The sequence below is a fragment of the Acinonyx jubatus genome, chromosome F2 (genome assembly GCF_027475565.1).
Source record: "Acinonyx jubatus isolate Ajub_Pintada_27869175 chromosome F2, VMU_Ajub_asm_v1.0, whole genome shotgun sequence".
NCBI lineage: Eukaryota > Metazoa > Chordata > Mammalia > Carnivora > Felidae > Acinonyx > Acinonyx jubatus.
The window spans coordinates 21050399-21063425 of record NC_069394.1 but is presented as its reverse complement, the minus strand read 5'-3'; the positions used below and the strand labels follow the sequence as shown (position 1 = coordinate 21063425).

The 13027-nt window shown below is 41.7% G+C and overlaps 1 protein-coding gene across 6 annotated transcripts in view; it reads right to left on the bottom strand.

Annotated features, from left to right (window-relative positions):
- Positions 1–7151: 7151 nt before the first annotated feature.
- The window catches only part of SAMD12 (sterile alpha motif domain containing 12), a 384200-nt gene continuing 378324 nt past the window's right edge, over positions 7152–13027 (bottom strand). For all 6 annotated transcript variants that reach the window (XM_027064004.2, XM_053208189.1, XM_053208188.1 and 3 more), the window contains one exon: positions 7152–12659. Coding sequence is in view for 2 of the 6 variants with exons in the window: in XM_027064005.2 (XP_026919806.1) it covers positions 12637–12659 (23 nt within the window). In the remaining 4 variants the exon portion in view is untranslated. The remainder of the gene's footprint in view (positions 12660–13027) is intronic.

The following is a 13027-nucleotide window of genomic DNA, read 5'->3' as shown; positions in this document are numbered from 1 at the left end:
GATGTAGTTCTGAACCCAGTCGCGAACTGCCCTAACTTAATTTCTCATAGGGTGTCATGAAAGGAAGAGTAACAAAGGTGTCAAATTTGATACCGCTTATTCTTTGACTTCTTTTTCTCCTGGTTCCATATGTGCAAAAATAATTTTAAAGATTTTTTTTTTTTTTTTTTTGCTTAACCAATCAAAATCAATACCTTTTCGTGTTGGTGAAGTTGCCGACTGTGGGCTTGTGTGTTTGGCGCAGTTGCTCAACTTGTATTCCAAACTTGTTTCCTTTGAAAATCTCGCATAATTCTGTGAGACAAAGCTATGTAAAATTAAAAGTCTTTTTTAAAAGTAGGCTTTTTTTTTTAATGTTTATTTATATTGAGAGAGAAAATGCACAAGTGGGGGAGGGGCAGAGGGAGACTCAGAGTCTGAAGCGGGCTCTGGGCTCTGAGCTGTCAGAGTCAGCCTTGGAGCTCGAACTCACCAGCCGAGAGACCATGACCTGAGCCAAAGTCAGATGCTTAACTGACTGAGCCACCCAGGCGCCCCCAAAATAGTTTTTTTTTTTTTTAATTTTATTTTTAAGTAATCCCTATGCCCATCGTGGGGCTGGAACTCACAGCCCTGAGATCAAGAGTCGCAAGCTCCGCTGACTGAGCCAGCCAGGTGCCCCACTAAAAAATATTTTTCAATCTTAAGAAGGAAGGTAAGCTACAGTGGACTGAAGTGTCTAGATTTTTAAATGGATGCTTACTTCTTTTTAAAAGCAAAATTGGAGGTAAGATGGGGCAAAGTTGTAGTTGAGCTTAAAATTCTGTGGTGTAAGATATTGGAGTCCACCTATTCCAAACCCCTAATAGTCCAAAAAACAATATTAAAATCCAGTGGTATATGAGCCTTAGTCCAAGTAAGGCTACTGTTTTCCCCTCTCGCAGCCATGGATGATGGCAGGGCTAGAGTATGATAGGCTCACAGTGTTGCTCTATAATTATTTTTATTAATACACATTAGCAAGTTCGTTTTTAGCCCACTTTCTGGCTGCTCCATCACTCGCTGGAGAGCTCATTTTTTGCACCATTTATTTCTGAGGGCCTTTGCACTCACCTGGTTGAAATAACATATTGCTGTCAAGCTAATGATTGGCATGGACCCACATTTCCAAAAGTGCTTGTTCTGTGGGTTGTTAGTATTCTCTGGGGGAAACTGTTGGTGTTTGAATGCATTTGGAAAGTACCGCGCTGAACAAAGCATATGATTATTTCCTGCAAGACTTCTCAGAGCCTTTAATATGCTAATGTGTTGCATGTGTCTCTAGGAGTGGGGTAAATAACATAAATCATGTTTTCAGAGCTTACTTGACTGTGTAACTTTCCATCTTTCTGCAATCCCAGCATCTGAGAATGAGTAGGGATTTCAGTTATCCTTCCAGAGATATTTGCATTTTAATAAGAGATTCTTAAAGAAGAAATTATATGTTGAGCTCCTTATTTCTTTTAGGAGGTACAATCTTTAAGGGCAGGAAAAAAAAGTCATTTATCTCTGAGTCATCAACAATTAGCCCCATACCATGCACAGTTCCTGGCACATAGGTTGAATAGCCTCTGCGTTTGTTAAATGAATACACAGACTTACTTTCTGGAAGTAGAATTTGAGCCATCAAAGGCAACTGCATTAATCTTCCATTACCCTTAATTTTTAAAAAATCTAGTCTACAGTTCTGGAGCAAGACTTATTTGTAAAAAAATGATAAAGAAAATTATTAAGAAAACATATTGTCACATTTTTTCCTCCCTTGCTCACTAAAAAAAAATAATCTAATACTTACTAGCTTTTGTGAGGCAGAATCAGTGACTTTGGTAGAGAAAAGCAGAGCTGGAGAGGCAAAAGTGGGGAAATTGCATAGGCGAGGGCCGAGATTTAGAAGAGAAGTATCGAATAGAAGTAAAGAGGGTGTAGAGGGAGGACAGAACCAGAAAAGTCTGGTGGCAGGGACAGTTCTTGATTGGGAGTTGAGAGTGACAGAGGGAGAAGGATTTGGGGTGAGGAACAGAAGTGGCTGCCTTTGGATGGATAATGAGGGCGGCATGCATGGGAAGAAGGACTTTGGGGATATTTCCTGTGTAACACATACCCATATCAACACCCACACATTCCATTTTGGACGTTTCATTAAGGACCAAGTAAAATCTGGAAATTTTTTTTAGATATATCAGTGTTCCCTCTTGGAATTGCCAGCAGAAACTGGGCAACGGGGGGTGCCTAATAATATTCAGATTCTACTACCAAAGGACAGATACAAGTGAGAAACAGGACCCCAGCAAGTTTTCCATTTCTCATGAGAATGGGGGCATGCTCGTTTGTGAAAAAACTGCATGCAATTCTCATTATCCACTCCCACCTTACACCCCCCCAGTGCTATACCAAAACAAGAATGTGGTTGTCTTTCTTAAAGTTTATTTTTAGTTGATTTTTCAATACACGTACAAAATCAGGAAAGGTAACGGAAAGCTATTTTTCAGTGTACATTTTCCCAGATGCCATAAAAACAGATATGTGAAGGGGAATGTATTAATAACCCTTGTGATTTCATAATCACCATAAGAAACCGCATCAGCCGGGGACAGCTTTCTCTGGTACAAAATACCTAGCACTGCAGCATACATTTACTAGGTCTCACTAGGTCTTACTAGATTCTGAATAATCTTGGGTCAATAAATAATTTTGGTGGTCTCAACTGAGCCGCTCATGACATGACTGTACTTGATCCCAGTATGGCCACCACGTTTGCCCAGGCAAGTATGAGTTCCCCAAACACTGAGATAGCAGGGAAACTTTTCTTTGCCTGGCAAAATGGTAGGGGAATCTGTCTGTGCCTGGCTGGGACTACCTAAAGCTGCCTAGGTGATCTGCTACCTAAAGATTTCACCTACCTCAGAAAAGACACCTGACTTTAGTCTACTTTAGTCTTTATTACTTTGAGTTAACGTGCTTATTGGAGCAGAGCTTGCTGGGCTCAGCAGGAAGAAGGAAAATAAGCTGAGAAGAACATGACACCAAGTTTAATTCACTTAACCCTAACCTCTGTTGAGCAACTATTAAGCACCATGATATGGGGATACAAATACCAAGAGGATGAATACCTTACCTTATAAGAGAAAAAGAAAGCAGGAGAAGGGTAAAATGGGTTGGAAGAGAGAGACTGAGATGAGACTGAAAAGGGAAAGAGAAGGAGATAAGATGGAGAGGAAGGTAAGGCAGAGAAAAGAAGACAACTACATGGAAAGGGGGCAGTAAGTTAAAGGCAGAGGAATGACAGAGAAAAAAGTTAGAAAATGATAGGAGAGACAAATAAACGAGGGGGAATGGTCAGAAATTATCCAAGAAAGGTCAATATGAAGAAAATGTTGGGGGCTCTAGTTTTACATCTTCTCAAGAATGGCAAAATGTTGCCCCATTTTCCATGTTCTTAATCTGTGTGAATTAAGAGTGGGAGAAAATTGTGCTTTTAGAGTTATAAGGTGCGTAGGCAGATTTAGAAGGTTTACACATTGAGTCAGTAAGCTAACTTAAAAGATTATCACGGGTTTTGCTTTTGGAAGACTTTTCTAGGCGGGGCGGAACCCAAAACTATATTCACAGTAAACATATAATAAAAAAGGCAATGGGTGTTTCCTTTCTTTTTCATGCAATTTATAAGTGCTTTTTCCTTTCTGGGAAAGAAGTGTTTCCCTAGTGTAAGTTGAAGCAATTCATCATATTCAGTAATGTCATAGTGGCTATAAGTACTCATTAGGATGTCTCCTCGAGAAAAGAAAGGGTGAAAATGGTAGTTTAGAGCAGGTCAAATAGTCTGTTGTTTATATTTGGTGCATTGTATTATTCAGTGAAATTTTTTTTAATTTGAGAAAAAAAATGTTTGGCATCTTTTAAATACGTGGTTGAGAGTGGAGTGTATGTATCTAGATGTTTTCTGAAATGCACAACTGACTGTGCCACATGTTTGGGAGAACTAGTTTCTAACCCCAGATCTCCTGGGCAGGTGTTATTTGAAGGTCAGTATCTCTACTGATAAAATACAGGTAGCTTACCGTTGGCCACTACCTGTGACAGACGGAACTGGAGGTGCTGGGGAATGCCATCAATCATGCTATTATAAGCACTTAAGACTCTGTGGGGTGAAAGCAAATTGGTGGGCAAGATATGTTGTCCCATCTCCTTCCATCTCTTTCCAGGATCTGGAGATGAAGAGAATTGCATCTTTTGCCCGGCTGTGCTCAACACTAAAGCCTTCACCAGTAATAGCAATCATGCTGGTGGGATTTGTTGCTGGGGGAATTCTGTGTGCTGGGAGCTGGAGGGAGGCCACCAATCCATTTCACATACATTATTTCTCCAGGAAACACAGCATAATTGAGGACAATTTTCCACCATGAATTGCATCATTAGCTAACACAGGGAAAGTGAAATGCTGTTAACTTTTCTTTTCCTTCTGCAAAGCTGATGAGCTGAAGAAAACAGAAATAAAAAGTTTAATGCAATTTTTTTTCTAAGGATATATGTTGAAAATCAGAATCAAAACACTTTTACACGGTAATAGAAATCCCATATTTTAATACATTGCCATGCACATAAGGAATCAAGTAATGCTGAATACAAAATAGTCAAATATACAAAATGATAAAGCAGATTTTCAGGCCTGATAGAGATCATGCTCACAGATACAAGGGGGCAAAAATCTGTACAGTTCCATTTCTATTGATTTAAAAAGAATCATGCCCCCCAACTCTTTTTGACGACAACCCAAAACAGAAAGAAACACTATAAGAAAATATAAAGGAGACCCAGAGGGAATTGGCAAGTTGATAGCTGCGTAAGATATGGAAATCGTTGGTTCAAGATTGTGGTGCACAATAATTCTTATGTTTAGAGAAAAAAGTTTCTAAACATCGTATGTCCTGGGAAAGCAGGAAACCAAAGTGAACATCCAACAGAAAAGGCACTCTGATTTTACCATGTAACTTGCTTGAGTCCTCCTAAGTCTCGTCCTGGGAGTTTTTTTAGGGTGCATAGAGAAGAAAAAGAAACCACAGTTGTGGGCAGTGGATAAGGAAAATACTGATTTAATTAACCACTCTTAGGGGACTAAGAGAATTCAGACTGCTGGTTTAACTGCTCACTCAAGGAAGCTATAAAAATTTCTACCCTCTATGTAGGCTTTTGTGTTATGAAATGTGCTTTTTATAGTCCATGTTTGTTAGTGTTTGTAAAACTGTGAACTAGTTTTTTTCATGAGATTTCCCCGTCATACCCTACTGAGGGGAGGGAATGGAAGACCCTACTAGTCGTCCGTTCAGTTTACATTGTGTGATTTTTCTTCTTTCTTCCCTAGGACAAATGCTAGTAGACAGTAGCTCATCAATGAAGTTCGATAGGGCTCTCTACTTCCTGTGACCCTTAATTTGTCAACTTCACACTTTCGTTATTCTTCTCCGACCCCCCCCCCCGCGCCCCCCGCCGGCACTAAGCCAAAGCTGAGGCTCTCTCCCTCGGCTAGGTTAACTCTGTCTTCTGGAGGCAGAGAAGTGGAGATACTTGGCCATGGGCTCTGCAGATTGGTCCCTATATATTAGAAAAAGCTTGTGTGTGCCTGCAAAATGCTGATTGTTACTTTCTTATCATTCTTTCTTTTCTTTTCTAATCCCAGAATGGACTCTCAGTAATACCAGCTACAAGGAGAAAGCATAAAGAGAAAGGGCTCACAATTAAAGCCCAGGTCACTATGATAATTGCATATATATTAGTGGCATGGGACACCTTCTCCCCTTAGCTCACTTTAGCCTGCAGACAACACTGTCTGCTAAGGTGGGACACATGAGCAGAAGCCCAGAGAAATGGGCAATTTCTCTTGAATCCAAGTATTCTTGAATTCAAAACATCTTCTTCCCCTTTCTCAGAGCAGTGCCAGATCCACAAAGTCCTAAAAATAACTCCAGTATATAAACCACAATAGATCAATATTTTCTTTTCCCAGGTACTTTTTACTGCTAATATGTCATTTTGTTACAATATTGATCTTTTCTAAAGTTTTGGGTACAGCTATTTAATTTAGTGGCTAATGATATTAAAGAGTTGGATTAATTGGAACTACAGTAGTATGGTTTAATGACACAAGAGTTTTAGTGGAATTAGTTTCAAAATATTTGTGCTGGCTTGGCTTTTCAGCAGACTAGCTGCTTCTGTGCCAAGCATGACTGAGACTTACGGTGCAGTCAAGAGCCTAACATTATTCAACTCTCTGCGATGTGAACTTCTTTCACTAGCCAAGCCATGGTCTTCTCAAACATGGCCTTGTAAGGATAGCATTTTTCTATTGGTGGAGGAAAGGTAGTGGTGGACAAACCATTCAGAGCCCCAGAGAGCCTTCAAATTGCCTACATGTGAGTTTAAGCCAGTAAAAGCCCAACTACCTCCAGTGGGCACTGGAGAGGCAAATGCTTCTCTTCGTGGTGCCTGGAGATGAGAGTTGCATTACAATGGAAAAGATAAAGGTTCTAGTGTTCAAACGCGAATGCATCCCCCATCCCCACCCCTCGCCCCAATTCTCTTTAAGCTTCCCTCCTATAAACAGGGGCCTGCTGATGTGAAAAAGAACCTGGTCACACACTCCAAAACTTCTGCAGCTGGTGTGAGGGTCTTCTGCTGTATGGGAAACAGGAACTGTTCAAAGCTGCCACAGAGTCAACTGGCAGATCTCAATGCAAACACACACTAAACGCAGTTGATGGTGGTCAATAAAAAATCTTGGAAATTATATATATTATATATTATAATACATATAACATATAATTGAATATATAATTCAAATTGATTTAGGGGTGACATAATCAAAGACCAGGACGCTGCTCAATCCAAATCATATTCTTGGAATTATGCATGAATAGGGGGACTAACCAGAGCTTCAAAAGGTATCTTCATGATACTTGTGCTATTTTAGGGGGAGGCCAGCCAACTTCCTCTGCGGAATGGGAGGTGGCCACCATCAGCTTGTGGAGCAGAGCAACGACCAGACACTTGTATTTAATGGCAAGCGTAAGTATTTCTTCAAAGTCAGGTCACAAAATCACTCCCCCAACCGCAGGAGAAATAATGATCTAATGAGAATCTCTTGTTTCAGATTTTTTTTAAAAGAGAACTCTTGAATATATTGTTATCGAATTTGGGGAGGGTTGTATTTAAATAGAGTCACATAAAACAGAGCTGTGTGCTCTTATCAACTCAGCTTAGAATTGCACATTTGATAGCTGTGTGTGTGCTCATAGGGCAAAGCCATGCGTAAACACCCTGTTTGTTTCCTTTGATCCAAATTATTGAAATTTAAAAGATTATAACAATGCAGAAAGCAACCAGCAGCATCTTCAGTGTCTTCATTGTTTTACGTATTAGTATCTCCAACTGGATTAATGTAACATTCTTCTTATCATTCACGTCAGCAGGGCTGTTTCTATCACTCTGCACTTGAGGCCTAAAGGCCTGGGTTTAAGAGCCTAAGGCTTCCGTAAATGTTTGAGGTTTGGAAATAACAACAGCAACAAAACAAGCCGTTAAATAAATGAAACCCCTCAACCATTGGCTCCAAAATATGAAAAGAATATCGTATAATTACAAAGAATGTATCTACAACACTTAATGTTATGTCAACCAGTCAACTGCAATTCTGTGCAAGTCATATGGTAACTTTGAAATTTTATTAGGTGCATGTTGTTGGTGCTTTTTGGTGTTTGATGTAACTGGAGAAGGGAGACTCTGAAGTAAGAGTGCTTGGGGCTCTTCAAGATTGTAAAATAGCCCTACATGGTGCATGAAACTCCCATCTTACAAAGCCTTCTACACCCATTTTCTGCTGCTCTGTGGAAGTCATCTGTCCGTCTTGGTGCTGTTGGGCAAGAGGTCTAAAACTGGTCCCATACTCACTGGCACTTCCTCCTTTACATTTATCTTAGAGGTGAATTTCATCCTAAAATTTTTAGATCTTAGGAATGGTGCCCCTCCCACCCGCACTCCAGCCCAGAATTTTCCCTGCAGGGCCAAGATAATGGCCAGAAGAAAACCAGTTTTGATATTATCCCTCCGGCCACGTTCCCACATGAGAATCTCCAGGGAAGGATCTATTTTGTTCTTTTTATTAAGGTGCAGCGGAACCTCCCTGTGCACATGGCCAACTCTTCCTCAAGCTTCCCACAGGTGGTCAGCTTTCAAAAGAATGTTCCTTGTCTCCCCACTAGAGTAAGTCACCAGAGCAAAAGAATGGAAATGTGGTCCTGTTTGACCTGGAAGCTATGCAGTGGTGCCAGAAATCGTGCACATTGACAAAGCAGAATTCATAAGACAGTTCTCTGGCCACAGGATTAGATGCAGATCTAAAAAAACAAAGGAGCAGGACCTGTTTGTCTTTGAAATAGAGTCCCCAGCTGTGCCCCGAGCAGAAGCATCTCCTGCTCTGTCCTTGCTCATAATCTCACGGGTTCAGTTTTGATTAGCAGCTTTGACCAGTCACTCCCTGGAGATGTGAATCCACATCCACTGCTGTTCGGGCAGCAAGCCTTCACCAAGATCAAGCATAAGAAGGAATTATTAGTCAGTACTGGGGAAAAGGGGGACGGTTAAGGTTTTCTGTTTGTGTTCTTTAGAGAATACTCAAAATCTACCCAAGAAATTTTGTTAAAAGAGATTAAAAGAAAAAAAAAAAAACAAAGCAAGAAAGTGAGGTGGAGGGGGTTGTGGGAGAGGTGAATAAAAACAGCCTTTAAGGCATAAAAGAATTTATGTCATTTTCAAAGATTAGATTTTTAAAAAGAGTCTACGGCAGTCTTAAGTCTAGTTGTCAAGCAACAAAATTACTCTAAAGATTGTAGAGGAAAACATCACCAAGAATAAAGCTGCTAATGCACCGGGGAGAGGAGGTTTGGGTAAAGGGGGTCTTCTAAACTTTTCTTCAGAGAGACTTTTGTAGTTCCCATTCAAAATCAATCAGGTGACATTTGCAGACAAAGAAAGCATTTGCAAGTAACACTGGGGTAAATCCATTGGAGGTTTCTATCCTTAGGTTATATTTTCAGTAAGGTTGATACTCCTTTTCCCCTTGAGTGTTAAAAATGGCAAAATTCCCTCAGAACTAAGGACCGTTAACCTCTGAGCAACCGAGAAGTGACTTTGGAGACAACTCAGGGCTGCTTCCCCCATTCTGGAGGTAGAAGCCCAGTGTGCAGTGACACAGCTCACAGAGCCCGTGCAGGGGTCTGCAGGTGGCCATCATCCATAGGGAAGTTTGTAGGATCTCTGTCCCCTAGGTATGTCTTAAACTACAGAAGTGATTTGCTTTTCACCCTAGCAGAACCACCGATGCTCTGCATCTCAAATTCAGTTCTCAAGCTGGTACAAGCTAATCCCCTTGGCACCCCCAGAGAGTCTGATAATTATTCATTTCTGTTCCTTCCCAAGAGTGTCTTTCTTGCTCAAGTGTGGGTGTCAGCCTTTCAATAAAAGGTGTCGCACAGGTTTAAGTAAAAGGAAAAGTTAAGCATCAACAGTTTATAGCCCTTAGACATCAAAATAGTTATCCCTTACCTCCTGGTCTCCCGCTGCCTGCTAAACAAAACTCCCCACAGCCATTCCTGAACTTCTGGGAGGTAAAATCTCCAACATACATCTTGGGAATAAGGTACAGCACAGGAGGAAGTAACGACCAGAAATCGTGGCTTAACACGGAACAAAGAACCTAAAGGCTGTGAATGAAGTTGGTTCTCCATTTTGCTGGTTTAGCAAGTGACTGCTCAGATTTTATGCCTCCATGTTTCCAAAACTTTCCCCGCCAAAGACTGCAAAATGAGGCTGACAGTTTGGAAAGCAGTCACAGTTACTACGCAAATATGTGATACACCAGGAATTAAGGCATTTATAGAGAAGCCATTTTCAACTGGGTTCTTGCATTGACTTCAGCTTTGCCTTTTCCCATCTCCACCCTTAGCCATCACCTTTTAAAAATTTGTCAGCACACTTCTGACTGAAAAAAAAAAAAAAGCTAGGAAACTCTACTTATTTAATTGTTCAGAACACATTTTGCAAAAGCCAAAGCAAGGATGAACCAGCATCACTGGATGACCACCTGCACCATAAAGCATGTCCAGTTTTCCAAGGTTGTTACCTGTAACAACTAAAGGGTCGACTCCGAACGACCCTCAATTAGTGAACCAACAAATTCCCAGCTACACTATTTCAGCAGCTGGCAGTTCTTTTGGTTTCAGCCGGTCCTCTTCTGTGTCCCCAAGACTAAGTTTAGAATTGGAGCTTTAGAAAATCCAGCGTAACGATGAACGGTTGTGCCTACGTAAAGGATGGGAATACAGATGACCAGGGTGACTATCAAGGAAAGGAATTAAAAGCTGTTTGGGGGAAGCCCTAACCAGCAAAGTCCGGGCCCTGGAAGGGCAGGCAGTGCACAAGGATCCAAACATGTGTCCCGATGCCGTCCACTACCTCTTCTTCCACTGTCTACTTCCTCAGGCAAGGGAAATGCCTGCTGCCATGTGCATTTTCTGAGGTCTCTCTGGCAGGAGGTGAATGCTGCTTGAATTCTGTTTTCATTGTGGAAAAGCTGGGACAGGGACAGGGTTTGGGAGGAGGAGATATTGTCTCAGAAGAACATGGGGAGCCGGCCTTGTACCCTGTTGTTACCCCAACACAATGTTTGGCACACAGTAGGTGCTCAACAAACGTGTGCTGGATAAAGGAAAGAAGAAGGAAGCCCTGCTGTTGGAAGTGAAATTCAAGAGGTGGGCAGTAGAGATTGGAATGTTCTCCCCAGGGGCATTGGCAACAGGGTTTGGCCTCGTAATTCTGGATTTGTGAAGAATTAGGGTCTGTGAGGGCCTGGTGGTCCTGGGCTGACCCATCGAGAGGCCAGAACTTGTTGGTGACTGAAATCCCTCTGAGTTCCCTCTTGGAAGCCCCCTTGTTTGGCAATACAGCCTGACAGGTTGGGGTGAGTCATCCTATGAGGTGACTCACCCAAATCACATTTGGCTCTCTTTCCCTTCCCCTGTCAGCTTTCCAAATCTCAGTGGGGAGGGGGAGTGTTTTCCAAAGTGCTGTGCATTTCCTGAGGCCCCCGGGGGAGAGCAGACCATGTATGGAGACCCCCTAAGATGCCGAACTTCCTTGTGCTGGCAGGGTCCCAGAGTTGTTATATATATTTAAAGAAAAGCCTCCAGTGCCTATCAGTCCCAGATTGGGATTGTGGGTACACAGAACATATTTGCTGAATTTTTGATTCAGCCAAGTTTATATTTTCAGGGGAAAGAAAGCAAAAGCATTACGTAAGGTCAGTCAATGTGGACATTTCTCTAACGCCCAAAGACAAGCAATAGTGTGCTTTGTTGTAAGACATCGTAAAAAAAAAGAATTAATTGTGGATATAATCCCAGAAAGGATTAAAAAGGGACTAGTAGGTTCTCTACTGAGGTAGGAACCTAGTGTGGACTGGGCCCTTTTCCTTCTTTAGGCACACAGGGGGACACTTGCTGTTTTTCCTCTTCAGAGAGCTGTGATTTAAACTTGACCTAGAAAGTCTTCTCAAGTTGTAAAGTCAGACCACACAGGAAAACGGCATTCTGCCACCCTTACCCTCAACCCACCATGGTCTTTGATTAAATGGCCGTCTCCTTTTGTTCTTGAAAACATTCTTCTATAGGACAGAATATATACACTGGCCACATACAAGCTCCCTGTGTTTATCTGTATGTGCATGTGCTAAGTTGTGCCTGGGTACCAGGAACCAAGAACTAAGATGTTTCAACCACCAGCCCCCTTCTCCTTCCCTCTAGAGCTACAAGAAATCCAATTGGTTCACTAAAGTGTCAACAGGTTAAGCCTAACAGTATTGTGGCCATATATACACCAATCTACCACAAATGACTGCCATATGCTAGGGGTGGAGTTTGTCTTGGACAGTCTGAGCCAGAAAGAGGACAAGATTTATAAAAAAAAAAAAAAAGAGAGAGGATACTTGCTTTCCCATAGGTACAGAACGTGCTGATTCGTTTTGGCGTAGTTTTCTCATATAAAGTGCTTAAGAGTTGGACAGAATACCTTTAGACGTCATAACTAACATAACCAAGACGTGTTTACATTCCTACCAGGGCAGAGTATCGTGAACACTTCCACTGACATTGCAGAACTGCTGTGATTTTTTTCTAACATATCATGCCATCTGCACACATAATAAAATAATCCAGTAGTTGCCATGCTAAAATAGGACTTCTAGTGAAGGGCACAGACAGCCCCCAAAGGGAGCTTGAGTTATGCACAGTGATGAAAACTGGAAGCAATTTTCCAGCTAATGGTCTGCCAATGACCACTTGGAACAAGTTGGCCCTGTATATTATGCACCTCATTTAAAAATCCACAGCAAACTAAGATTTTCCAAAGCCCATAATCTTGACTGAATGGGTGTTTTTTTTTTTCAGTTAATCTGGTTAATCTGTCAATGCTCCATGGATATCTTCTGGCAGGTGCCATGAGTTAGTCTTTCTGTGAGGAACAGGCCATGTTCATATCAACTGGCAGGACAGCAGCTTGGAAGGCTAACCACGTTTATGGAGAACCCTCGGTTGAGGCTGCAAGAGGAAAAAGGGGAAAAACGCGGTGAGTCATTTCTTTATGTTCCCAGATACTGGCATGAAGCAATTATCCTACTCAAACAAACTCTAACATCCTTTAGGTCAAAGAGAAAGCTCTAACAGATCTAATAGTTACTCAACTGCAGGACAAATTTATGATGGCTCTTGGAATGGTCCTTCTACCATTTGGCAGAGTATGGAAAACATCCATCTCGGGGATAGGCGAAGTTGCCTGGAAGGCAGGGCAAAATCAGATCTCTGGAGCTGGCATTCATCCCTCCCTAGTCTGTGGTTTGAGAAACCATTTCATACATTATAGAGCTTCATGAAGTTACCTGATCTGGAACAGGATAAGACTGGGAGTG